The 26,392-nt window shown below is 51.3% G+C and overlaps 10 protein-coding genes across 10 annotated transcripts; 8 read left to right on the top strand and 2 right to left on the bottom strand.

Moving 5' to 3' along the window:
* Positions 1–299: 299 nt before the first annotated feature.
* On the top strand, positions 300–1,499 carry ASPACDRAFT_78206 (emp24/gp25L/p24 family protein). Its single transcript, XM_020205135.1, has 4 exons — positions 300–589; positions 755–962; positions 1,044–1,231; positions 1,294–1,499. Exons 1-4 carry the CDS (start codon positions 392–394, stop codon positions 1,309–1,311), a joined length of 612 nt encoding a protein of 203 aa, XP_020056637.1. The 5' UTR covers positions 300–391; the 3' UTR covers positions 1,312–1,499.
* A 398-nt stretch (positions 1,500–1,897) lies between these two features.
* ASPACDRAFT_42882 (uncharacterized protein) lies at positions 1,898–2,635 on the top strand (the record flags this gene model as incomplete). The annotated part of the gene is made up of 2 exons (XM_020201172.1): positions 1,898–2,032; positions 2,180–2,635. The coding sequence occupies 2 exons, from the start codon at positions 1,898–1,900 to the stop codon at positions 2,633–2,635; spliced, it is 591 nt and encodes a 196-aa protein (XP_020056636.1).
* A 92-nt stretch (positions 2,636–2,727) lies between these two features.
* ASPACDRAFT_1855880 (DUF3237 domain-containing protein) lies at positions 2,728–3,922 on the bottom strand. The gene is made up of 8 exons (XM_020197455.1): positions 3,762–3,922; positions 3,669–3,696; positions 3,575–3,609; positions 3,359–3,498; positions 3,275–3,293; positions 3,102–3,204; positions 3,025–3,044; positions 2,728–2,968 (listed from the first exon to the last, which is right to left on the bottom strand). The coding sequence occupies exons 1-8, from the start codon at positions 3,801–3,803 to the stop codon at positions 2,846–2,848; spliced, it is 510 nt and encodes a 169-aa protein (XP_020056635.1). The 5' UTR covers positions 3,804–3,922; the 3' UTR covers positions 2,728–2,845.
* A 1,005-nt stretch (positions 3,923–4,927) lies between these two features.
* On the top strand, positions 4,928–7,014 carry ASPACDRAFT_42880 (endopolyphosphatase; the record flags this gene model as incomplete). The annotated part of the gene is made up of 3 exons (XM_020201171.1): positions 4,928–4,949; positions 5,097–5,192; positions 5,249–7,014. The coding sequence occupies 3 exons, from the start codon at positions 4,928–4,930 to the stop codon at positions 7,012–7,014; spliced, it is 1,884 nt and encodes a 627-aa protein (XP_020056634.1).
* Positions 7,015–9,254: 2,240 nt separating this feature from the next.
* On the top strand, positions 9,255–10,373 carry erg27 (the record flags this gene model as incomplete). The annotated part of the gene is made up of 1 exon (XM_020203530.1): positions 9,255–10,373. The coding sequence occupies one exon, from the start codon at positions 9,255–9,257 to the stop codon at positions 10,371–10,373; it is 1,119 nt and encodes a 372-aa protein (XP_020056633.1).
* A 1,533-nt stretch (positions 10,374–11,906) lies between these two features.
* ASPACDRAFT_60134 (uncharacterized protein) lies at positions 11,907–12,764 on the top strand (the record flags this gene model as incomplete). The annotated part of the gene is made up of 1 exon (XM_020203529.1): positions 11,907–12,764. The coding sequence occupies one exon, from the start codon at positions 11,907–11,909 to the stop codon at positions 12,762–12,764; it is 858 nt and encodes a 285-aa protein (XP_020056632.1).
* Positions 12,765–13,724: 960 nt separating this feature from the next.
* Positions 13,725–14,454, top strand: ASPACDRAFT_118393 (uncharacterized protein). The gene is made up of 2 exons (XM_020196164.1): positions 13,725–13,921; positions 14,090–14,454. Exons 1-2 carry the CDS (start codon positions 13,804–13,806, stop codon positions 14,260–14,262), a joined length of 291 nt encoding a protein of 96 aa, XP_020056631.1. The 5' UTR covers positions 13,725–13,803; the 3' UTR covers positions 14,263–14,454.
* Positions 14,455–15,011: 557 nt separating this feature from the next.
* ASPACDRAFT_42876 (glutaredoxin family protein) lies at positions 15,012–15,329 on the bottom strand (the record flags this gene model as incomplete). The annotated part of the gene is made up of 1 exon (XM_020201170.1): positions 15,012–15,329. One exon carries the CDS (start codon positions 15,327–15,329, stop codon positions 15,012–15,014), a length of 318 nt encoding a protein of 105 aa, XP_020056630.1.
* A 286-nt stretch (positions 15,330–15,615) lies between these two features.
* ASPACDRAFT_42875 (uncharacterized protein) lies at positions 15,616–16,797 on the top strand (the record flags this gene model as incomplete). Its single annotated transcript, XM_020201169.1, has 3 exons — positions 15,616–15,721; positions 15,864–16,380; positions 16,485–16,797. 3 exons carry the CDS (start codon positions 15,616–15,618, stop codon positions 16,795–16,797), a joined length of 936 nt encoding a protein of 311 aa, XP_020056629.1.
* Positions 16,798–18,536: 1,739 nt separating this feature from the next.
* ASPACDRAFT_60132 (putative ethanolamine kinase) lies at positions 18,537–20,159 on the top strand (the record flags this gene model as incomplete). Its single annotated transcript, XM_020203528.1, has 5 exons — positions 18,537–18,707; positions 18,800–18,911; positions 19,018–19,487; positions 19,549–19,910; positions 19,985–20,159. The coding sequence occupies 5 exons, from the start codon at positions 18,537–18,539 to the stop codon at positions 20,157–20,159; spliced, it is 1,290 nt and encodes a 429-aa protein (XP_020056628.1).
* Positions 20,160–26,392: the final 6,233 nt, after the last annotated feature.

The following is a 26,392-nucleotide window of genomic DNA, read 5'->3' as shown; positions in this document are numbered from 1 at the left end:
CTGTATGTGGCGCAGTATTGGAGATCTCAGGAAGTATATTCGTAATAACTCGAACTTATCGATAAAAATTCTCTGACATTTAGGAACTTCAATCGATTCGGTAGAGTAAATACGAATAAATCTAGCATAGAGAGCTTGCTTAAGGTTATGTGTGTATAGTTCTAGAATACCTCCAGGGGACTAGCGCCGGCTGGATGGAGAGGTGGTCCGAGCGTCTCGAATTCCCAGCACAGCACAGAGACCACCTTGCGCGTCCCGAAGTCCAACAACGACTACACCGTCTCGGGCCCAACCCTCCACAAACAACCCACGATTCCCTGTCAGGGCTTGAATACCTACACCTCGGACCTTCTCAATCCAGGCGGCAAACGACAAGATTAAATCGCCCACCATGCGCTTCTCCGCGACGACCCTGTTGATCACCGCGCTGGGATGGATCAGCGCCGTGACCGCACACAACATCCAGCTCAAGGCTCACTCCCGAGAATGCTTCCACGAGTCGCTGCACAAGGACGATAAGATGACGGTCACGTTTCAGGTCGGCGACCGGGAGTTTGGTGGCAGTGGCAACCTGGAGATCGATTTCTGGGTATGGCTTTTACTCTTCGTGACTTCGGGGCACGACGGCCGGTCCTCCGCCGTCGGGGACGAGAGGGATAGGGACTGTTTTGAACAGACCTGGGAATGCCCGCAGGTCCTGTGGTGGACTTGATTCTTCGGAGCTAATGCTGATATACTTTTTTGTCACCATTAGGTTGAGGACCCCTTGAACAACCGCCAGTACTACAAGCACGCCATCTCGTCGGAGGACTACTCGTTTAACGCCCACGCGGACGGGAAATACGTTTACTGCTTCAGCAACGAGGGATGGTCGTCCAACTCCAAGGAGGTGTCTTTCAACGTCCATGGCATCGTGTACGTTCCGGAACACGAAATGGCGCAGGACCCTCTGGAGACAGAAGGTAGGAGGAATCTATGTCGCATTCGGACTTGCACGTCCATCGGAGGAACAGGAACCCCCGTGAGCTAACCGCCTATGCTAGTCCGCAAACTGTCCGAGGCCCTGGCTCAAGTCAAGGATGAGCAGTCGTACATTGTCGTGAGAGAACGGGTACACCGGAACACCGCCGAGAGCACCAACGCCCGGGTGAAGTGGTGGAGTATCTTCCAGCTGGCTGTGCTGATCGGAGAGGGTGTCTTCCAGGTGTGGTGGTTGAAGAGATTCTTCGAGGTAGGTCCAAGCCTGTTTGTCTGGTCGAAGAGGTCCATCTAACAACCGTATGCGGTACACAGGTTAAGCGTGTGGTTTAATGCGATGTATTTACGATCGGATTCTTCGAAGGATGTCTTATCATAGCATTTCCTGCAGGAGCGCCGGGCTTCTACCATGTTATTTCCATATCACTTTTCCCTCCATCAAAATAGATCATCTGGATGATACTTTTGCTCTGAGGTATAGGGACTTCTTTCATAAATCCAGATTAGCAGACTCTACTTTCGACCCTCCTAGAACAACAATAAACAAGAAAACTCCGATGCCAATATGCAGCAGTCACGACCTAACCCACCACCGAAATAACCACCAAGCCCAATAGCAGCTACAGAAATAGACCAAACCTCACACAACGCGTCCTCAAACACCTCACCCGTACTTTTGTTGCTAACAAACACAACCAAAGGTCGACTGGTGGTATGGGAAACCCCGCACGACCAACCCTCCCAAAATAAACACCTACCAAAAAAACTACCCGGTGACACCCTTCCTCTACTCTCCTCCGTACCTCCCGATGATATCGAATCCACACCCACCTAAAGCTCACACGACCCTCCCTCCATCTCTCCATTCAAATAAAGCCTGAGGCATTTTCAAGTGCCGTCCCCATTGGCCATAATAGCCATGGCCACCAACTCAACCATCCATCAACCCCACCCCCTCGATACCCCCGACGACCATCTCTTCTATCTATGCTGGCGCCGCCAGTCATGTGACTACTGTCTACAGGGCGATCTCCCCTGTGGCTGGTGCGCTATTGTAAGTTCTTTCTTTTGTGCCACTCGCCACTCGGTACGGTGCTATGCTGTACTGTGCATATGCTTGGCTACACTCTCCCCATCAAACCCATCCATCTTCCGGGTTCTGCCTGGTGCCGTTCAGCGGATCACTAACACACATGAAAAGTCCTCAGCCTGCGTGCCCAATCCCGCCAGGGTGCCGATTCTGGCCCCCTTCAGCTCATCCGGAATCTGTCCTTTGGGTGCCAAGGAGCGGTGGGAGCTGAGGGCGCTGCCGTTCGGGTGTCATGTTAGCACCATTACGTTCCTCACGGGCGTCGGGGGGGTGCTAGGGACGTTGGCGGCGTTTGGGCTTGTGGCTTTTCTGGCGTGGGCGGGGAAGAGGGTGGTTGGGTGGTTGAAGGAGACGAAGGCTTGTAGTTTTGGGGGTAGCGAGGCTAGTAGTGAAAATCAGGGTGCTGATTGGGGAAGTGGTGGTGGTTTGGGGGGTTTGAGGTGGCGGTTGGGGTTTTCCTGGGCGAGGAGGGGTGGTGGTTTGTCTGGTTTAGGGGATGAGGAGGATGAGTTGCGGGGTGGTGGTGGTGATGATGAGAGGAGGCCTTTGCTTGGGGGGTTGGGCTAGGTCCCTGCCTGGTATTCTCCGGGGTGGGGGCTATATAAGCTGAGCTAGGCATTATTGTATCGTGCTATCTTGACTAGGTTTGATGTATCTATGGATTATGAGGTTTGACGCTGTTGTCTATTCAGGGAGAATGTTATATACACTTTTGTGAAGCTACTCGAACTGTGTGCATGATTCCATGAACAGCTAGGGACGGGAGTCGAAACCTCTCTATCCCTGGAGGACCTGGCTGACCCGGTACTCGACCACAGGCGGCTTGCCCTTCTCGATGTTGAAACGTCCCTGGGCGACGAAGACGCGGGTTTCAAGGTCCTTGTAGCGCGCGCTGCCCGTCTATTCATCTGTGTTAGGGTGACGATCCTGCAACCCTTCTCAACAACAAAACATACCTCGAAAGTGAAATGGGTGACTGTGATATGCTATGATCAGTGATCGCCATACCCTCGAGAGATCGGTATAAACTCACAAGCATTGCCAAAAGGCGTCGACCCATCCTCAGCGGTGCCCGCAAAGACAGCCTGAACCTCCGGGACCAGCGTAACAACACCGGTGTAATTCAAGTAGATGAGCTAGTTTGACATTAGTAGCTTGTCAGATTCCCACTTCCGACCTACTATCTTGGACGGCGAAGCTACATACATCGGTGTCATCCTGAGGTCTGATGTCAGGGTCAGTATGGTTCACACAACGGCTGTGTCAAGGTCAAGGAGGGCAGTCACATACTTAGCAACCGCATGGGCGTTCAGACGCAAGTGCTTGCCGTCAGCATCCGCGTGGATGTAGTCGTTTCCGATACCGACAAACTCAGCATCGAGAGCGGGGGAGAAGCCAGGCTCGCTCTTGATGGTGCCGCCGGTCATGGGCTGGTGTCATGATTGTGTCCAACGTTTAGCACGACGCCCGATCCCTTTGACACGAGAAGCCAATGGAGCTGCTTACCACGACCTGAAGGCTGTTCTGCCGGGAGGCGCTGCCTTTTGGCACAATTAGCTTTGTTTTAGGCTGGCTTCGTGAGGAGGGGGAAATCGCTTACCGACGCCTAGTGGCGCATCGATGACGACCTGTCGCGTGAGACATTGTTTAGATCGTGTTGGTTGAAGGGCTATGTTTGGGGGAGGGGAATCACCTGGATCGTAAAGGCGGGTTGGAGGGTAGGGTAGCCAGACATGGTGTATTGTATGTTATATCACTTGATGAGAGTAAACTGGGAATGTGAAGGCAGGTTGTAGATGAGCGTCGGTGCTGCGCGGCGGAAGCTCGGAGTGAGCAGTGCCCCGCACTCGCTGGAGGGGGCAGATCGCCCTTCAGAGTGGCTCATCCCCCATGCAGCTCTAGACTAATGTTTACTTGGCTCTAATTGATCGGATGATTAGCTTGACTAAACTGATTTCCGTTGGTGTGTCACGACTATCTCCGTCAGTGTTAATGGTTATCGCTTGGAAAACCTCAAATGTGTTTTTGTTTACTCCGTTCTGGCAATTCGAAATATGCTCGCTCCAATTCTGCGCAGGCAGAAAAAAGGCAGCGGCTTGCTGAAACAGTGACTTGTCACACTCTTCTCACAGACACACAAATTGATCGCGGAAGTCCTAGTCTGGATCCATGATGATTAGGATGACCTATCAAGTTGCACCCTTGACTTGTGCACTTGACCACCACCTCAGATACTGCGTCTGATGAGGACCTTGCAAACCAGCAAGAGCCGCACTACGAACAACCAGGACATGCACAGTTCTACAATCCCATCTGAAGAAGCAGGCACGTGGTCGGATCAGTGAATCACACAGGCTACAGGTACCTTACATTAGGGTACATTCCGCAAGGGTCACACGCCTCCAGCTTGAAGTAAATGCATCCGCGCATACTTTAGTTCGAGGTTCTATAGCCACTACTAGGTCCGTTAGTGGTGGTGGTGGCCGTCTAACTAGCGGGCGGTGATCCCTCATATTACCATGAGTTGAAAAGAGACATATTTATAATGTGCAGACCAGCGCACACAGTCGCGATGCTGTTGATGGTTTTTTTTGCAGCAGTCGAAAGAGTGGGTCCCGGCCTGAGGCTATCCGAGGTTTACCTGACGCTTTCCCCGGTTGGGCTCTTTGGTGGTTTGCAGTGAACGGAGTGACGTGACGTTAGTCTCCAGCTTAGCCTAACGGGCGATCGATCAAGTCGAAATCTCAGTTTCTTTCAATCTAGGTATTATCATTGCTACCATAATTACAGGCTCACACTCTATTTTTTTTTCACCACTCCTCCGCCTATATCCATATCCTCTCTTAGCTCTATCTCTCAATGTTCATTCTTACTGACCGAGGTTGAGACCGGTTTCCCGCATCGTCGGGGCTTTCGTTCCTCCTTCTAGCTCATTCTCTCCCAATGATTCCGTCACAACTGCTTCCGGCGCTCTTCTTGCTTGCAACGTGCGCGTGCGCCTTTCCGCTCTCCGATCAACAACCGCTAGGCAACTCTGAGCTCTTGCATGCGCCTCAGCTCGAGCTGCAGGACGATGTTGACCCAGCCTCTAGAGGCCTTTCCGGCCGCTTCTTGCACATAACCGGTTTGTCCAAACCTTCTAGACACCAGGCAGGAGAGCGCGGTTCTGACTGAGGATAGACTTACATCCCGATGCATATTATGAATCCGGAGCGTCACCCGACAGGGCCTGTCATCGAGGAGACGGCTCGGCTGGATACTATGGAGCAGAAGGAACCGAATGCGACTCGCCTATCACTTTGATCAACGAAACATTCCGCTGGATCGAAAAAAACCTTAAGGGCAAGGTGGACTTCGTTATTTGGACTGGAGACTCGGCTCGCCACGACAACGACGAGAAGAATCCCCGGGAACCAGAGGAGGTGCTCGACTTGAATAAGCTGGTGGCGAAGAAGTTCGTGGAGACTTTCAAGGATGAACGGTCTGTGAAAGGTATCTCGATTCCGATTATTCCCACCTTCGGCAACAACGACATCATGCCTCACAACATCTTCAAGGCCGGCCCCAATCGATGGACAAAGCAATACAGAGAGATCTGGTCCAATTTCATACCCGAGCATCAGCTTCACAGCTTCGTCGAAGGTGGCTGGTTCATTTCCGAGGTGATTCCCGAGAAGCTGGCTGTGGTCAGCTTGAACACAATGTACTTCTTCGACTCGAATTCGGCCGTCGATGGCTGCGCTGCGCGATCCGAACCAGGTTACGAGCATATGGAATGGCTGCGGGTGCAGCTTGAAATGTTGCGCGGGAGGCACATGAAGGCTATTCTCATGGGACACGTTCCTCCTGCTCGGGCTGGCTCCAAGCGGAACTGGGATGAGTCCTGCTGGCAGAAGTATACCTTGTGGCTTCACCAGTTCCGGGACGTTGTGGTGGGCAGTGTCTATGGACACATGAATCTCGACCATTTCATGCTTCAGGATAGTCACAAGGTGGATATCGTCGAGGTCGACAAGTCTTTCGCGTATCTTGGCGGCGCTGGAGACCCAGATGAGCTGTCTACGAAATCCCGTTCCGATTACCTCTCCAATCTCAGGAAAGACTGGTCGAAATTGCCGTCTGTTCCAGCGGGCACGTCCAAAAGCTTTTCGATGGACGCTTGGTTCGACGATGATGACCTATCGGTCCAAGGGTCCAAGAAGAAGCAAAAAAAGCGCTTCTTGAAAAAAATCGGCGGACCCTTTGCAGAACGATACAGTGTCTCGTTGGTTTCTCCCAGCGTAGTACCGAACTATTTCCCGACTCTGCGAGTTGTGGAGTATAACATCACTGGATTGGAACATGCAGCCACTTGGGCCAAAACACCTTCCCACAGTAGCCTGGATAGCGTTTCGCCAGGAAAGCAGGATGACAGCCCGTTGTCTGAGACACAGGCACAGCAAAGCAAGAAGCCCCACTTCAGAATTCCAGGCCCTCCATCCAAATCCGCACCTCCGGGACCGGCGTACTCAAACCAAGCGCTTTCTTGGCTCGGCTACACTCAATACTTTGCGAACCTAACTAGAATCAATAGTCAGATGGCAAATCGCGGGGCAACAGGCGATGAAGCAGAAGAGGTTACTGGTTCGAAGCCCGACGATATATTCGCTTATGAAGTGGAGTACAATACTCGAGACGATAAGGTCTATAAGATGGATGACCTCACTGTACGCAGTTTCTTCAAACTTGCTTCACGAATGGCCAAGCGGAAAGCCCGCAAGGGCCAGTCGTCTTCTCTCGAATATGTGGATGAAGCCGACTTGGATGATCTCGACGCAAAGAATGACTACGATGACCAGGACATCGAAGCGGAGAAGAAAAAGAAGAAGAACCGTGTATGGAAGACATTCGTGACGAGGGCCTTCGTTGGCCTACTGAAAAGCAACGACATTGACGACATAAATTGACGGGATTGAGCGGCTCTTCACTCGATGAGTACCTAGAGATTATACGAGGGTACGGCCCTTGGGTGTCTTCTCTAATCTTTGGCTCATTTGAACGAATTATGGTGCATGTATATACCACATATGCTATTTGACTAATTTAACATTTGTATTTACTTGACAACCGGAAGATACCATGGCTGATGGCAAGCGATAGTGCTTGTAGCGGTCAGCAAGGCGGTGGCGGATCTGCCAGTGGGGTAACATCATGATCATCAATGATCATCCTTTCCTCTCAACCATAACCACACCTCTGGCTACATCAAAGAGGCGAACTTCTTCCTGTCTGTTGCCTGGTGGTGAAATTGTTCCCTCACAGCCCCAACTTAAGATGCACGGAAGACCCTAATGCCACGATTGACAGACAGCTGCCGACTGTCGTCATTCCAGCCGCCATCATCCCCCTCCCCACTAAAAAGCACGCGGGCGCTGAACTTCCCACGTTTTCCGTTCTACTAGTCGAACTGTCCTCAGTGGCGGTTTGCTCGGGCACAATGAGAATTTCACTACGATAGTCTGGCTCCGGTCGATTCCTCCCGGCTGCAATTGGCTTTAAAGCCCATGTGTCACTCTTGCTGCCGAGAGAGAGGCCGGCGACAGGCGATCCACCGTACTAATCCTATCTCATCGCCCCGGTTGGGCCAGGAGCTGCAAGGCAGGGAGACTCAGCACTTGGGCTCTGACACGTATCGGACTAGTTGATGCGCTGTCCTCCCGCCTCATGGCTTGGTCTTTTTGGGGGGACGGGAGCAGCCAACATGCCACTTTGTCTTTTTGCCAGTTTATCAATAATATGGGAATGGCAATTGGACTACTTTCAAGTATGATGCTGCTAATGCTACTAGCCATTCCTCCCATTCGTGCCCGATTCCCTCCGCCCTGGGGCGGAAAGAGTAACGAAGCGGGATTGACGCCTGATCAATGTTCTAGGTCTCGAGGATTTGACCTTACTCACTTACTATGTCCAGTGCCTGCCTCTATGGTGGAGTTTCGCCGCCCTTCACTTCACTTTAATTAGCACGCCCATGCCGCAGCGGGCTTCATCCACTTCGCTGCATCCTCAAAGACCCTCCATTCGGGCAAATAACTTGCCCTTGCATCATCGTCTCGCACAACAATTTATTACTGGCACAATCTCCCCAGTCTGCGCGCCTGCGAAGCAGCATCTGCTGATCCACTTCTTCAACGGTGGCTGATATCATCGATTCTTTGTACTCAATTGAATCTTCTGTCGATTATCCCTGTTATACAAAGTCTCCTTCATGCAATAGCATACTCGATCTTGATATCGACTAATATTGACCATACCCTCCTCCGCCATCGCAGGCAGCAAGCTGGCGGGGCGGTGCAGTCAATGCCTTGCTGCTTCTAGTTGCACGATGCATCGAGACTTGCTCCACGAATACAACAGCAGACTCGTTGGCCTTCGTCCCGTGGGCTACTCTTTCACTGTGCCTTGCGTTTCTAACATTTTTCTCCATTCATCCTTCCCTTGTTTCGTGCTTTTGGTTGCACCAATTCGTTCGTTGATCGGTTAGCATGATTTCATTCTATGCATGCATCCAACTTACCAATTTGAACTTGTAACAGATCACACTCTACTCTTCCCCTTTGAAAACTTGTCTTCTTGCTTCTCAAGCCACTCCTCACTGTACAGCAGCTCCTTCGTGCCACAATCTCCTCTAGGCGTACCTCATAAATAACTTGCATGTAACATATTTCTTTGGTCGGATATTGGCGGCATTCTGTTTTCGGCCACTTGATTCGGACGAATCGCACATCAATCCGTCATCTAAGGCTGCATATTGATATATACGCACCACTTGGGAACACAGGCATCAAGCGCACGAACTTTGAAGGGTGAAGAACCCCGCCATCACTAATTTAGCCGGACACCGAGAAACGCCGGACTAGTCGAGAGAGCCAATTTACATTTCAAGCGCCGAGCACGAGCATGGGCAGCTGCAGCATTTGCAGAGACTGATCGTGTCCTGAATATATTCTTTGCGTGCGCAGTCTAGGTAAGCATTGGCGCTTCCCTTGCTTTGTCTTTGCCACATGCAATCGCATTTGAGCGTTCATACATCAATGCATGGCAACCTTGGTGGATTTAACTAGTGTTTGCTACGTGATCTATCACGATTCGACCAATTCACGTTCCTGCGGTTTCCCTCAACTGTACATGCCAAGTCAATCACTTGAATATGGATGCAGCTAATGCGACTGGCGCAAGCCTCCCGATAGACACCGAGTCATTGGTTTTGTGGATGGCTTCCTCCGAGGTAGACCAGAAGGCCTTGGGCAACTTTGCGGCCACAACAAGTTTGGAGAATCCATTTCTGTCCGCTATGCTCTACAAGTTACTGGGCTTGTCGGTCATGCTTTCCAAGAAACTGCTCCGTGCACGACGCTTACGACGTCTCGATCCGACCCGTGAAACTAAGTCACTTCAGCTCTACTACCACATTATATGGCTTGCTCGCGAAGGTCTCCTCATTTTAGAGCAATGCGTTCTTCCGCGTGTACAGGTGTATGTGGAACTGAATATTCTCGCTTTCAAGCTGAGGGCTTCTTTCTATCACATTTTTGTATTGTTCCATAACCAACCTGCCATTCATGCACCGGGTATCCACAATCTGCCGAACAATGCAACCTTCGCCAACAGCACTGCAAAAGCAGATCTGGCAAACAAGCCCCCAGAATTGAGATACTCGTTCCAGCCAAGACCCGAAACGATTTCAGTCTCCAATGCATCGGCCGCAGCCCCGGACAATGCGCTGCGGCGCAGAGTCACACAGGCTCCTCCAGGCCTTGCTCCAATTCAGCCGCCTAAGTCAATGTCGGCTTTCCTCCTACCAGCGATTGATTACACCAAGACGGCTACGCAATGCTTTGACTATGCGGTACTGTTGGCGGAACGCGTTCTTCCGGGTTCGCATCCTCTGCGGCTATCGATCAAGCTCGAGTATGCCGCATACCTATATGACTGCCTGCATGACCCACTTGCCTGTCGACGAGTAGCGAAAAAGGCCATCGCGGATGTGTACAATGCGAAGGAGGGTATGGATGATGAGAGTTTTGAGGATGCCGCGGAGATTGTTGGGATACTAGGCAAGATGGTCAAACGTGTAAGGAAGGCGAGCACAGCAGGCAGTACGACTGTCGCTGAGACACCCAGAGATGAACAGTCCCGAAGCGAAGGATCCCGCACGCCGTCTTCTCGAACGACGGCCTTCTCTAGAGCCGCACCTTCAGTGAAACCGACGAGCGCTGAATCCCTGCTGCCTGCCGTGCCTGATCCGACAATGGTAAACCCTATCTGATTTCTGTTCTGATAAACTTGGACCTCTCCGGTCCTTGTTGTATACCTACTCATGATCTGTATATACTTGTTTCATGTGTTGGTTTAGATTCGATCGGTACTGGGGAAGGTTATCTGCTAATACGCTGCGTTATTTTTTTTTTTTTCATTACTTGTCTATAGGTTCACTGAATGTTGTGTATGAAGCAAATGATCTCGGGATGAATCTGTAGTGGATAACCATAGCAGTACGGAGCACGTAGCTCAGGGTGGATGCCTCAAGCGACAGCAGAAATCCTGCCTGAGGCGACCAGACCCCTTAAAGTTTGCGGGTGTTTGCACTTCCAGTCGTGACGTCCGAATTTCTCTTCCATACGACCTCCAAAATATCTGCCTGGAGCAATTGCCCGTTTCCTCCTCAATTTAACAACGTTATCATTCCCCAGAAGAACACAAGATGTCAGTTCTTTCAGCGTCACGTATCAATTAGTTGCAAGTCCAAACCGGTAATGACTTTTTACAAAGCACTTTCAAGCACAGACAAGATCATGGACCCTCGCTTACGTTAGGTACGACAGCCCCTCTCTCATAGTCCGACTTGGCAACATCCGCTTGCGAACCCGACGAGCTCGATTTTACGTTACGACCCGGTGGTCTTCTACGTCATTGCGTTGCTTGACTCCTGCACCTCCGGGAGCCTGAGGAAGACCTTTGGAAGTAACCGGACGGCCCTTTGTTGGCGAGTTCGCAAATCAAACGCTATCTTCCTTGTTCTTCTCCCCTGCAGCAGCGGTAATTGTGCTTCGGTCGTTGCTTCGGAGGCTTCAAATCTCAGGACGCGCGCTTCGCTCACCGACCGTCCGACCGCCCCGATTGATCGACAGTATCATCGCCCAAGAAACGAAGAGGGGAAAACCAGCATCCATCAATACGCCGTCAACCGCGCAAGACCCTGAGACCCGCAGAGGATTCCAATTTAGACGCAAGTCCGCCAGAGAAAAGACGATCCAGAAACCACCTACGAAGTCACACTCCATATACGTACTTGAATGTACCGCCCGGACCTTGCGCTAGAATTGTGAATCAGTCCATTTGATAATTATCTTTTTTCTCTTCGCTTCTGGTCCTATCCTTCCTTTTCTCCTTCGGCGATGAAGCTGCCGGATTGCGAAATTTCCAAATCACGCAAGATTCCCACCGACTATACTATCAGACATCGCGTCTTCGTGGATAGAGAAAGTCAGGCCTGCGCCCACAGGTCGCCGAGTTGTGTATGATGCGGTCGGGTTTCCAGAAACCTGGGGCCATTCCGTTTCTCGCTCTCTTGATCTTTTCGTTGCTGAGCCTGGTACCGTCATTGGCGAAGGAATGGGACTATCTTCTGCCTTTCGGGCACATTGGATATCTCCGCAGTGAACCTCGATGTACGAGCGTGCCCTTCCTCTTTCCGCTTCATCGCTTGTCGCAGTATTTCAGACTAATGTCTTCCGATTGTATAATTGCAGATGTTTCCCGGGATAAGGCTGGCTTGGTCGATGCGCGACCACGATTACGAATGGTGGGTGGACAACCAAGGCCGTGGTCATTGGAGGAAGATCGTTCGACGTACCTCGATCGGAAATCCCGGCCACGACGTCCGCTCACGGATGCGCCTCCCCGGAGCTCGTTTGAAGCGGCGGCAATCCTCGATAGTGATTCAATGACACATTCGGTTCAAGAGTCGTCGGTCTTCAGTCGCGGTGTACTTGCCTTCAAGGCATTGGTCACCCGGCAAACAGACGACCCGCAAGCCGTTCCTTCCTTTCTTTCTGACGGCGACGCCCCTTTAACGGATCAAACATCACCGCGCCTTGGTCCGCACCATGCAAACACCTCAGTCCGTCTGACGCCTCCGCATAACGAGGATTTTTACCTATTGGCATCTGGTGATGAAGGAGGAAGGCGTACGATGCTGGACACGACAAAACTTGTTGAAATGCCCAGGTGGTTCTTGTCATGTGTTCTGACCTCATGGCAGCAGGCCTGCCGTGTTGGTAACGACTATATAGAAACCGTCACAGGCCGCCAGGGGCTCCGAAATACCGCCGCAACAATATCTACTAATTGCTCGGAACTAATGGACTCGACTGGTTCCCCTCAGCCTCAGAATCCACGGAACGAATCTCATACGGAACATGCCGTGCCCCCAGCATTGGCATCAGACGAGACCCAGCAGCAGGCCGATGCGCAAAAACCATCTGCACGAACCCAAACAATCGATACGTCCGTGCAGGCCACTACCCCTCCGACCGCGACGTTGACTGCTACGGAGCAGTCCAAGGTTGTTGAACATCAAGCTGAACCTGAGCGGGTGCGCAGTGGCAGCTGCATGGCCATTGTGCTTGCAATAGTCGCTGGCGTCATGTGGTTCTAGTTCTGCTGGTACGTTTGCGATGAGTTCACCCCTGGATGGCAGTCGGCTCCCGTCATCGTGAACTCGGACGCACGAGTTCTAGATGCAGAAACGAGAAAAGCCAATCTCTTCGCAATTCGACATTGCGCACCCTTACCCTCCGCCATGAATGTCTGCCTCTGGTTTCGTTTCTCTTTTGCCGGCTGGGTCCGGCTCATGATTTTCTTTTCAAGTAGCTCCTTTTGAGCTTTATAATGCCTGATGTAATTCTTCTTTTGACGTGTACATTGCTTTCTCGATGGGTTTGCGGTCTGGGGTCTGGCATTTTGGGTTCCATGGATATACACTCGTTCTGTTCAGGTTCTGTTCACAAGGGCGGATGGCTGCACGGAATGGTCTGTCTTCCTGTGAATGGGACGGATTGTACCTAGCTCTTGCGGTAACTAAAGCCTGGCTGCTTTGATCTCTCGGTGTCGGAGAGGTAACTTATCAGCCCATAGTGATAATATATATAGTAATGTCTGTTATTTGGGGGTTCATGTCTTCCGTAGAAGATGTGTATGGTGTGAAATCCAAGCGCGCCACATGGAATGCCCGTTCGTCTTATACCTGCCAGTGGTTAGCTCCTGCGGACAATTGGAAGAATGGAGCAAGCCGGTATCTGGGATCCAGATCCTAAAAGGCTTTATGGCATTTTTAGCTGTAGTCCAGGTCCAGGACCTACGTAGTTACGACCTGTACATACCAACTCCCGGACCGCCGCGTTCCAGTCGTCTAGTCTCTTTCCTCCGCATTCCACTTACCCTGTCTCTCTCTACCTTGGACCATGAGTACGTAGTAAACAGAACCTCCTACCGACATCACAAAGAATGCCCGTGTTTCCCCTGTTTCCCCATGAAACTGACTAGAAACAACTAGCTCCCAATGTCTACATAACCAACGACCTTCCCCTAAGCCCCGATGTAGTTCAAACATCATAACCAGTCCGTTCTGCTTGATATACACACGAGACCTCCCCCCCCTCTCAACCCAGCCTCTTCCCAGTGTATTCCACCCAAAAATGAAACCAACAACCCTCCTCCTCACCACCCTCCTAGCCCTAGCCACCGGCACCCTCGCCGACAAAACCTGCACCCCGAGTTTCGATTACTGCGCCAATAAGCTGTTGAGTTCGAAGGGTTAGTTTTCTCCTCTCTGCCACTGCGATTGAGGGGATGCTTTGTTTCTATGCTTGTGGTTTTTCCCCCAGGATGCGGTTCTGTTCTTGGGCGTGAAGGGCAGCGGTGGAATGAAAGCTGTGGTATACAGTGCAAGAGTCACGATGCTAACGCTCTGGGTGGGTGCAGGATTCACGGAGAATGACCTCAAGACGGCACTGCAGGGGACGGGGCTGGAGAATGACGATCTAGCGGATATCTTGTTCCATTGCAAGAATCCGGGGGATGTGGGGCATGCGCAGCTGTGTCCGGGGGGTTGTAAGGATCCGGCGACGGAGGGGAGTCATGGATGTTCTGGGTGATTTTTCTTTTGTCTTGACTTGAGGGAGGGGGTGAGGGGTGGAGGATGGGAGAGGGTGTGTAGTGTAAGGTGAGGGTTGGGTGTATATGGCTGGGCTTGTTGTGGCGTGGTGGTGTTGCTATGCAATACGGAGAATACACTGTTCTATCTGGGGGATTATCAAGGTGGAATTGAGACTCTTGTTGCTTTTGGTGAATGCTATGCGTATAAGCTATACTTTTAGGCCAATGTATCAATTGAGCTAGAGGATATAGGACCCCTGAGACTGAAGGGAAGACCGCCGACTAGGGTGCGAGTATACAGGTTGCACTACCCTGACAGGCAAGCCACCTGCGATATTCATTCTGGATGTTGGGGTGCGCGCCAGGTATCGGACTTGGGTCTCAGGTTTCACAGTGGAATACGTTCGACAGCACTGATGATCAACTGCCCACTGTCTTGTCACCGCAATCGTCTGGAATGTCCATGAGGCTGTCCAGTGTCAGACATTTGCACGGGAGTTAGCTAAGACTGTAGCCCAGGCATTGTATGTGCCAAGTTGATCCAGGACAATGCGACGACAACGAGATCTGTAGCTCTGTAGTTGCCTGAAGGGTGGCTCGGCTCACGTCTCGTGCCATTGCTTTAACTCAAGGGTGCTGCGAAATCCGGCTGATAGCATGCAATAGCTGCTGAAGCAGCCATAACCGGTAGCATCATCGCTCGTCATGTATGCAAAGTTGCCAACATGACTGAATGAAATTGATGCATTTACGACTGCTTGTTCTCAGCCTCGGAAATCAGCGTCTCCATCTCCTGCTCGGTCCATCGGTGGAAAAGCTTCTTCGGATCGGAGAGAGACGCATCTCCCTTTACAGTCTGCACATGCAGAACTGGAACGTCAAAGTCGTAGACATCCTTCCAAGGCTTGTTGGTGGGAAGAGCAATGTCCGTCTCGGTATACTGGAAGGGACGTCGCTTGTGCAATTGAGTCACGGTATGTTTGGCTGTGTCGCAGAGCCCGCAGCCCGCACGGGTGAAGAGAGTGACGCGCACAGCGTTGGAGAGACGAACGGCAGTGGGAAACATGATTGACGCACAGCTACCAAGAATCGAACCGCTAAAGTTGAGGAAGAAAAGTATACGGAGAAGCGGAAGCGGACAACGGGCGGAACTTGGGGATGAACAATGGAACCTTCGAGCTTCCCGGGCTAAGCCTATTTGGGCCAGCCCTCCTGCTGCGGTTCTGCGTGCTTCGATGCGACAAACTCGCATTTCTCCTCACGGTGAGGGAAATTAGTCCTATTTCTCCCATCCCGAAGACAAGGCAGCCGGTTCTCTCTCAGTCTCCCCGTTCTATATTTCCATCACAACCATGGCCTCTAAGTGTGTCCACAAGGGCTGCGGGAAGGAGTTCACCGACCCCGAAGAGCCCTGCGTTTACCATCCCGGCCCGCCAGTGTTCCACGAAGGTCAAAAAGGTATGATATCCAGGGACCTTGTGGAAGATTTACGAACTTCCCTGGTTTGAGTCGTTCGTTATACTCCGGTCTTATACTTTTGAGGACCGGATCTCGACCTTCCCAGGCGCACCGCAGGACTAACCACGATCCAACAACCCAGGCTGGAAATGCTGCAAGCCCCGCGTTCTCACCTTCGATGAATTCCTCGCCATCCCCCCGTGCACCACGGGCAAACACTCTACCGTCGACGACACCCCTCAGCCTGCCCCGCAACCTATCGTCGAAGAGGCTCCTTTAGCCCCGGCCTCGACGCCGGTGGCGGAGCCTCCCCGCCATGCCATCTCGCCCGCCATCGCCCCTCCTTCCAATGCGCCTACTCCCGTTCCCGAAGAGCCCGAGTCCGACGACCCCGATCTCGAGATTCCGGCCAACGCCACCTGTCGCCGGAAGGGCTGCAACAAGGGTTATGATTCTGCCGTGGCGCGCGAGGACGAGAAATGCGTTTTCCACCCCGGCGCACCCATCTTCCACGAGGGCAGCAAGGGCTGGTCCTGCTGTAAGAAGCGGGTGCTCGAGTTCGATGAGTTCCTGAAGATCCAGGGCTGCACGGAGAAGACGAAGCATTTGTTTGTTGGAAAGGGCAAGCCCCCGGGTGAGGAGAAGGTAGACACGGTCAGGTGAGTGATCGCTCTCCACAAGCGTGCTACCCCAGGGCCGGAAGAGCTAGCTGCGTGACGGGAACTGCAGGGCTGACATGTTCATTTTCCTTTGGTCTCTACAGAAACGACTTCTACCAGACGCCATCCTCCGTCAACGTCTCTCTCTACCTGAAGAAGATCGACAAAGAGAACGCAAAGGTCCAGTTCACCGCCACATCCTTGGAGTTGGATCTTCCTACGACGGATAACAAGCGGTACAAGGATACCTATCAGCTGTTCGCGCCAATCGATGCCGAGAAGTCCCAGTTCCGTGTCATGGGGACTAAGCTGGAACTCACACTGGTTAAGGCGGACGGCACCAGCTGGCCGGTGCTGCGCAGCGACGATAAATGGACCGGAGAGCGCATCCAGGTCGGCAAGGCTGGTAGGGCTTGAGCATGTTTGGGGACGGACGGCACGGATTATGAAAATATAATATACCATCACGGGCTAAGAACCGATGAACCGACATATAATGGCATAAGAAACCATATGTAGCATGGAAATGAAATGATTGCTTTTGAGGAGACATGACAGCAGGAGACACAAGATGCATATTCCGTAGCTATGATGGTGTCAAGTGTCAAGCGTATGTTCAGCAACGGAAGTGTAAGGACTCCAAAGAGACCATCCAACCAAGCGCCTATAGTGCCGAGAATACTCTCTGCTTTCCAAGCATACAGTGCAGACATGCGACATTTATGTCGAACACCTCGCACCATGCAAGAATTTCACTACGATTACAGATACCCAAGCACCAACATGAAAGTGCTTGGGATTGAAATGTCACGCCTCCTCCACAGCTTATGCGCATGGGGATCTATTCTTGCGAGCAGAAACCCTAGCTAAGCCATAGTTTGTAAGGGAAAAAGGAATGCGTATGTTGCTCTTCAAGGCCGGGAACGGAGGAGAGACCCATAGAGAAAAATCCCACACAAGGTAACCCTCAGCAAGCCGTACGGTGACGGAGCCCCGATAAGATTTACATAACATAAAGTAAGTAAACCGCTACTGATGATGAAGAAAAAAAGAAAGAAAAACCATCAAAGTCGCGGCGGGCAGCGGCGGGCTTATGTAGTCCACGGCGGTGGAGCCACTAACTGGAGTCGGGACTAGTGGATTACCGAGAAGAGTTGATGTTAGGGCTGGGGTTAAGAGTAAGCACGTGATGCATGCTTGACATTGAGCACGTGATCTGTGGTGGGCGGCAGAATCACATGCTAAATCTGCTTTGGTTGTTGGGAAGGCGAGACCCGAAGCGGCTTAGATCAGTTACAGCAATGCGCAACCTGCTGCTGTACGTGTACTGTTCAATTTACACTTGTATCACTTCTAACCTCAGTGATATTGGTGGTCACCTGAAGGGAAGGCCTGGATCATATCTTGGGTTATACTCTGTTGCCTATTGTCGCGCAAGGATCATCGACATACTCTCTAAAGAACCAATTTGCCCCTCATCTTACTGCGTCATTGCACATGATCAAAGCGCAGTGTTTGGTCGCCTTTGGGCCTCAGGCTTGAAGCGTCGAGCGGAAAAAAAGGAGGGGCGTTCCAGGGCCCGCCGCCAAAAACCAATCAGTGGCAAGCTGGGCACGAGACCAGCAAACGCTCATCCACTTTGAACTTCCCCTTCTCCTTCTTTTCTCTACTACTACCTTAATCCTTAAACTCAACTCCCCCCTCGTGGCCACTCCCTCTTCGGTCTTGCTGCATCCTTCCTTCTACCCGCACTTGCTCGCTTCCAGAGTATCAATTGCCGGCCAATTTGTACTCCTGACCCTTGCGTGGGCTGGCGAGATCGTTCAACTAATCTACTCGACTCGGTATCAGGAGAAATTCCCCCAAGACCCGCTCTCCCGGGCTTGGCTGATTGGTACGGAAGTTCCTATATGTAATCGGTGTCCCTATTCTATCCTATAACATGAACATTCCACAAGACAAATCGCGACCCTCACAATCATCATCTATCCGACCGACCTGAACTGACATGCGCTTTGAAGTTACATAGAATACTAATATTAGCAACCCTGCGGTCGACCTGTCGCATACGCCCCTGACCACTTTTCTTTCACTTTCACTACCTCGTTTTATTATCCCCTTCGCTCCTTTTTCTTTTGATCTTTTCCTCATTCGCCATGACTCTGTGCCAGCAGAACGGGACGGCCCTGCGCTATATCCCCCTATCCTATAACCATGCCGACTCTCACGCGTCCGCGTTGCGGCTAATTCTCACACTCAACCCTGATTGGGAGGGGCCGGAGAACAAGATTGAATTCGTGCGGTTCACGGACGGCATCACCAATACTGTGTGTTTCTCGCAAAACCATGCTCTTCTCGCAGTTGCGACGAGGCCTGAAATGATCCACGTTGAGTGCCATGGACTAACGTGAGCGTCTAGCTACTCAAAATCATCAACCGAAAACCCGGTTTGACCGAGGAGCAGATAGATCACGATGCAGTACTGATGAGAGCGTACGGTAACCACACAGAGATTCTTATAGACCGCGAAAGTATGCTACATCGGGGAAAGGGGACTACTCCAGAAGCGACCCCCCTTTCTCTTCCTCCCTTCTTGCCCATTGCGACACCTTGCTGAGTAGAATTTCGAATCTATAGGAGAAACGAGCTCCCATGCTCTCCTCGCTAGTTATGGCCTAGCTCCTCCGCTTTTGGCCCGCTTCAAAAATGGCCTTCTGTATCGTTTTCTCCGTGGTCGGCCGGCGACCCACGAGGATCTGACGACGCCTCCAGTATGGCGCGGTGTTGCTAGACGCCTGGCGCAGTGGCATGCCGTCCTGCCCGTCGGTGGGACTCCTGCTACCTCGAAGGAATCCGAGAACGTACCCCTCACGCGACAAGTAGACGTCGACTCGGAAGACCATCCGCAACAGTCCAAGCAGGAAGGTAGCTTGTCCGTGGTAAAGACCAGGCAGCCTGGACCCAATATCTGGACCGTCACCCAGAAATGGATTCTTGCTCTGCCCACCGCAACGGAGGAGCAGCGTCAGCGGAGACTGAGTCTGCAGAAGGAGCTTGAACAAGTCGTGCGTGAACTCGATGATGGCAAGGGACTTGGTGAAGGCGGCGTACGTAGAATCATGATCACGGATATCTGTCGTTCTATCTCTAATTGCTTCTTCCCACCAGCTGGTCTTCTCCCACTGCGATCTCCTCTGTGCGAACGTCATTGTCCTTCCCTCGGGGCAAAAGCAAAACGGGCACGCTGTCACGACTGAAGATCAAGAACCCGCCACGGTCAACTTCATTGACTACGAATACGCCACTCCCTCACCAGCTGCTTTCGACATCGCGAATCACTTCGCTGAATGGGGTGGCTATGACTGCGACTACAACATGATGCCGACGCGCTCCGTCCGACGCCAGTTCCTGACCGAATATGTCAAGAGCTACAGCTACCACAAGGGAATCCCCGAATCATTCCAGCCAGAAATCGTCGACCGCCTCTACGAGGAAGTCGATCGATTCCGCGGAATCCCTGGTCTATACTGGTATGTCTGGCCTAGAGTCGATAATTGTCGCATTCTTGCATGATCAACACTGACCACCTATCACACTTCTACAGGGGAATCTGGTCCCTCATCCAAGCCCAAATATCCCAAATCGACTTTGACTACGCATCCTACGCCGAGGTCCGCCTCGGAGAATACTACGCCTGGCGTCGCGAGACGGACGGATCCCGGGTCCAGGCTCAGGAAGAGGTGCCCCTCCGTGAACGTCGCTGGGCCCAAGAGGCGTGACCGGAAGATCGACTGCAATCTCAATTTCACCCAGACAAAACAATTCGACCTTACCAATTCTTGCAACCCCATTCTAATGCATTCGCCTTTCTAATATAGAAGATAGCAGCTAGTATTCTAGCTACTTACCTCGTTTTACTGTACATACATCAAGCATTTTTTTTCCCAAAAATTTTCGATTCAACAAGCGACGATTCATCTCTGCGCGTTTCCAAATCAGAATTCGACGCACCCGACTGTCATGAGTGGGGAAAATAGCACAGGGGACTTTTTTTTCAACATCATCCCCGAGTTGGTTGGTGAGAGCGTCGGTGGGGTTCTTGGGTACGATACTTGATTCTGAAATAGAGGCTTCGTGCGCCATAACTTTGTTTTTTTCCTTTCTATTCTTGTTGAATCGTGGTCTCGGTTCTTTTCAGCTTTTGAGTCCATTGCTAGATAAGAGATTCGGTCCGTTGGGGGCTTGGGATACTGATATGGGTGTGGGATATGGTCATGTTAATGGATACGGATGGATACATATACGGACGGATATGGATTTGCAAGGGGTCTTATGAGTGAAACTGCGCGTTGGACTGGGCTGGTTTAGACGAAAGGAACGAGACAAAAGACAAGACAAGATGGGCCCCCGTCCCAACTACGAAGGCTTGACAGTGCTTACTTACTTATTTCTACTTCTACCAATTAATGTTGCAGCTGTTTCATGCTCTAGTAGACTTCTTATGAGGGTAGCGAATGGAAGTAGGGCTCTAGTATTGCTCGCTGGTGCCTTCGCCGGGGATGCCATTGATCGGTATGTTTTGTGATCTGAATTTAAGGAATAGTAGCATAATTCGAAAGTTATTTCCGATATTATCTCCAAGCCACTTGACTTTCACAGTTCATATAACGATATCAATAGTCATCGAAGACTTCAATTCCTCAATGTCCCGGAAGATTCCACATGGTTCTTAGTCCACGAATTGCCACGCCTTTTCCAGGGGCACGTAGGGGATTGGATCTGACACACTGTGCCTCGTCCGCGTTTGACTAGAATCAGGACAGTAGGTAAATGGAATCTCGCTCCAAGGGGCGTGAGTGTCTGGAAGACCGCGTCGACTCGATCTCCGCATTCTCTGTTGTCAAAGGCTTGCACGCACGCACACGGCTTGCCTTATCCGGTTGGAGTCTGAAGTACAGGAGAGAAAGCATCTGTGAGGTGAGTGATCGATCTCCTTCTGTCCTGTTTTATCTTATTCCCCACCGGGAAACCAGGCCCATGCGGCGACTGTTAAGATTTGAGGCTCTTTGCTCGTGTGGCTTTTGTGTCAGCCAGAGAGATTGGCTGCATGATGTGAATGAGGTTAAGTGGTCAAGAGGGAATAACAAGTCGCCGTCGTATCTGATCAAGTGGCTTGGAAGGACGAGTGCCTTTAGCTGAGGCCATGCAGGCAGAAATCTGAAGGTGGCAGAGAAGTGCGTAAAACAGGTGTCAGTGACGATGGATGCAAATGGAGGATGTGCAGGAGGACCACCCTCCCCCCTCTTCCACCAAAGGAGAAGGCGAAAACCACCTCTTGCTTCGTCAGTAGGTTCCTGAGTGAGAGAGGTCAATCACAATTCTCGGGCGATGAATTCAAGAAGGACAGGACCCATGAAAGGAGAACACGGTCATTCATGTATGTCGCGATTTGACTGCAATGCACAGAGGTTACTGGTGCACTTTTCGGAACTTCGGATGAGATTCTCGAGGTGGCAACGTTTCCATTCATTCTTGCAGTTTCCCACACCTTACCCATGCTCTCCTGAGCTTCAGACAATCGTTCCAGAGCTCATTCCAGTGTGACTTTCATCAGGAGTGATTGCGAAGGCTTCACGACTTTGCTATTCTCGATGGGATCGAGTGTCTCGACCTGCCATTTGCCGTTGGGAGTGTCCAAGCAGTCTACATTCTTAATGGGTAGCCGAGTCCCAAAACTTTGCCTGTATCCCGCGCTGCTTTCCGCACAAGATGGACTTGTCACCTTGACCAGATTGCCCTTTGCTATCATCGTAAGACTGGCCTGTGTAGATGCTTTTGTGGTAGAAACTCATAGCGACATGTAGTATCAGTGGAAACAGATTGATGTCGTGATGTTCGTCATCACTGGGAGATGTTACTTTTTCGTTTGAGCATTGTTTGAGACCTTGAGGTTAGGGTTTCTGCACATCTTCTTGGGTGAACAATTCCAGAAGTTGCATTGCCGCGCTCCATTAGTTCGCTATGCCAGGGGCCTCTCCTGAGGACTTGGTACCGAGTAACCGTGAATCTGATTCAGGATGACGCTCAAGGGAACGGGGCTGAGATGATGAAGCATGGTAGATATCAGAGGGAAATTCATCTGCCGATTCAGAGGAGAAGTCTCCTTGCTGGCCTTCTTAACCTGTGTACCATTACCTTCGCTCTCGCATGCGCAGACATCCAACACGACCATAACTTCCTCCATGGCTACAGTCTCCCCACGGGACTGAACTTCATGCCGAACAGGACTGTCGATGCAGGTGCTTCATGCCACATCTGTGACGCATGAGCGGCTTGCTATCAGTCCAGCGAGACAAAGCCAGGACAATATGTCCGTTTGGGTGATTGACTCCCCTCCCCGTCTCAGAAACCCCAAATAACGTTTTTGCTTAGCAGCGTATTGTTCAGCTGCTTGGGGTGTGCACATGTTCTTGCAATATATTTTTCAGTTCGCACACTGCCATATCCATTCTCACTGTTTGAGGTCTTTCTGTTGTTGAAGATCGCCTTCGTTGCTTTCCAAATTTGTGCGTTTCACCCAATATATGAATCGGGCAAGGTGGTCGGTCGGTCGGTCTTCCATCCATGACTGAATAGTCAGTTGTGAGAATGGTGCAATCATTCTTCCCAGACACTCAATGTTTGGCCATCATGGGCATAGAGACTGAATTCCGTCAGCTCTTCTAAGGAGCACTGGGATGAGTACTGGGATGACTTAACGCGGACTCGAAACTTTACAACCCCAATAGAAGACTGCGTGCTGCAGGGCGGCCCGCAACGCTAAACCACTTGTTGGAGTTCAACAGGAGGAGGGAAGAAGAGTGTAGTAAGAACAGGTTAGGTGTATAAATTAAGAAGGCCCAGCTGCAAGTGGCTGTAGACCATAGGGAGTAATCTGGAGGCAGTTTACAAGTGGGGCAATGGTCCATTCGCTCTGGGTCTACGCCATGGATTGACACGACCGCCAAGGTTTGGACATTAAGGTGTGCGGTAATGTTAGAGGTATTGACACCTGAGTCGCCTTGAAAAGGAGATAAAACTGATTCGAGAAGGACATCCAGCCTCCGTATCGATCATACTGACTCCGGATCACTTTGCCGTTCTTCGCCCATACTTGCCCAGCTGGTCCGTCCAGTTTGTATGGCACACCAGACCGAACACACAGAACGTGAGTGCGACGATATACAGGAAGAAAGAAGTTTTCATGCGCGTAGAAGATGAAAGTTTCGCCGGCAGGAACACGGGATTGACGTAGATTTCCTTGCTTATCGAAATCAGCGGGGTAGTAAAGGCTTCTGTCTGCTGTTGATAATTTGTTAATAGCTAGGAGAACCCAAGCGTCACTGAGACGGGTGCCGCGCGGAGGCCACTGGAGTTGTTCTGGTTAACTGGCTTGGGTGTAATTGCAGTAGGCCACTTCTCTTGTGGCAGGTTAGGGTCTGGGTTTCCATCGCCTAAAGACCAAGTGGCAAGGGCTCTGGGTGCTTCAAGGGCTTTTTCGCAGATTGCCGTATACTTTAGACAATCACAAGGATTGACTGCTGTGGACATCGGGTGGAATGGATGTGGTGATTAAAAGGGATGTGGAGATTCGCGGTATATGCCAAAGGTAAAAGCTTGGAGTGCAGGGGTAGAGTCGAAAAGTGTAGTCCCCGCAGCAGCCATGATAGAATTCCCCAGAAGGCACGGGTACTTGATTCCGTCTTCGAGGTACCCAGGCCCATGAGTTTTGCGTAGAAGGCTAGCTGGTCCAGAACAGAACGCCTGCGTTTTGCACGCCACACTGTTGCCGAATGAATGAGCGCTGTATCTTGATCGAACGGTATAAGGGACTGTGACACACCTGGGCCGCGTGCAATGGAACTTCATCAAATTCTTTATGATCTGACTGGCCCCTATCAGATGGTTAAATTGACCAACACGGGCCTGAGAGCGATATACACTCAATATCGGTAATAGATCGAGCATACCATCAGGTGGCCCACGATCTGGTAGTCTCTCAAAAACGGTGGCCAACATAATACTTACTGGCAAGCCTTTGACTTCTGCCTTGGGTTCTGTGCTCTGGAGGTGTATAGCCCCTGTCTCAGCGGAAGGATACTGCACCAGTTTAGTACACTATAGCACGCTGGGCTCTTTGATGCTTAGCTCGAGCTGGGTGCTCGGGACTGGGACCCAATAATATTTGGGTCTCGAATGTCTTAGCAAAGCTATTACCAGAGGAGTCAGGACTAGCAATGTCTTTGTTTGTTCTAGACCTCCTCGCGCTTCACCAGCCGGATGGCCGGCAATGATTCCGTGGGCGACGTGCCTTCGCATCTCCGAGAAGAATGGTTGAAGAATAATTGTTTGCGATCTCTTGTCGCTGAGGAGCATCAAGATTGAATTGGCCGAAGGTGGTACAGGCGCGTCAATGTGCTCAAGCCAGGTCACCCAAGCGACATGATAACCCATCTGTTTCAGAAGGCCTTCTGAAAGTGTGTCTAGTCCAAAGAATGTGCTCTTGCTGCGGTGCGTACCCTGAGAACAAAAACAGCTAATAATGAAGGGACGAGTTTTCAAATTCTTTTTTACATCACACCCGAGGTTCATCAGATCATGGTCGATCTCCTTTGCGAACCGTGCATTATCAAGGCGTCCCTCATCTATCAGAGCCGCAAGGATCTGCTCTTGTTGCTGCTTTTGCTCCTGCTGCTGCTGCTGCTGCTGCTGGGGGGTGAGTAAGGAGTATCATCAATCTATTCATCTTCAATGGTTAATGGACTTCTGTATTAGTGATAGATGTGAAGCAAGACGGCGAGATGCTGTCTTGGTGAGTGAGAAATATCTATTAAGACCTTTTTGTCAGAGTCCTGACCCTGTGGAGCTCAGGACGAAGCTTGGTAATGACTGGATACGATCTGTACAGAAAGCCAGGGGACACCCATTGCAACCGCTGATGAGCAATGCTGCTGTAGGTCTGTCCCCGGCTAGGACTGGCCATATCGCCGCCTCGTCTACGGCCACCAATGCAAATTTTGGGACTCTCCGTGAGCACAGAGTGTCCGGTCGCGAAAAATGTGGCAACCATGAACATCCACAAGTCGCAGGGTGTCTTCCCGAAGCCTTTTGACGGCGGACCGTAAGGTCTTCCTTGTCTGCTGATCCGACTCTTCACTCGTTTGGTAGTGGCAGAGAAGTTCCTTGAAGGCCAAGCTACTGTGACGACTCCTCAGACTTGCATCAGGTGAGCCTGCCATCTCCAGCGCTCGAGTCTCGAGGCTTAGCCGGAGATGCTGCACACGCTGTTCGACGACTTCCACAATGAATTGGACTACGTTTGTGGATGTGGAAAGCAGGCGGGATTATCCTTGTGAATGATCAACCTGTCTCTTGGCCCTCTGACCTCAATATGGTCCCATTTGACTGTGTCCATGCAAGAAACCGAAAGCCGGTGGGTCGATGGATGCTTTTAAGGTAGCAGGCATTCGCCGAGGGCAAATTTTCCGAACCCTGCTGTTCTTGCGTATCATTCAAGTCTCCACTAATTTACCGACATCCCTGCCGTCGTCTTGCTGTGGCGGATATTTCTTTCATTTCATGGGTTGCACTTCGATCGCCGAAGTCAGCGCTAAACTCGTGAGATATTCAGGGTGTCTCGTATTGTTTAACCAGTCAGCCTCCTGGAAGTAAAACTTCTTCCTCTGGTATGCTTTCCAGCCATGTATCAATGTAACTCATCATTCGATCGACCACGTTTGCCCACGTGCAATCAGACCGCAGGATTGGAATATACCGCGGCGATATTGTCTCCGGGGGCAGTGACCAGGACGGGTCTTCCGGGGAGAGCCTTAATAACGAAAGTCGTTGTGTATCCCAGAGGGATAGACCCAGGCAGCAATATGCATCCCAGTCCCCCCACAAGTATCTACAGTACCAGGTGCCGTTATAAAAATCCTCCCACTTGGTCACCATGCTGTTGTCTGTAAAGGTT

This window comes from Aspergillus aculeatus (genome assembly GCF_001890905.1).
Source record: "Aspergillus aculeatus ATCC 16872 unplaced genomic scaffold ASPACscaffold_7, whole genome shotgun sequence".
Classification (NCBI taxonomy): Eukaryota; Fungi; Ascomycota; class Eurotiomycetes; order Eurotiales; family Aspergillaceae; genus Aspergillus; species Aspergillus aculeatus.
This window is presented reverse-complemented; position numbering and strand designations above follow the sequence as displayed.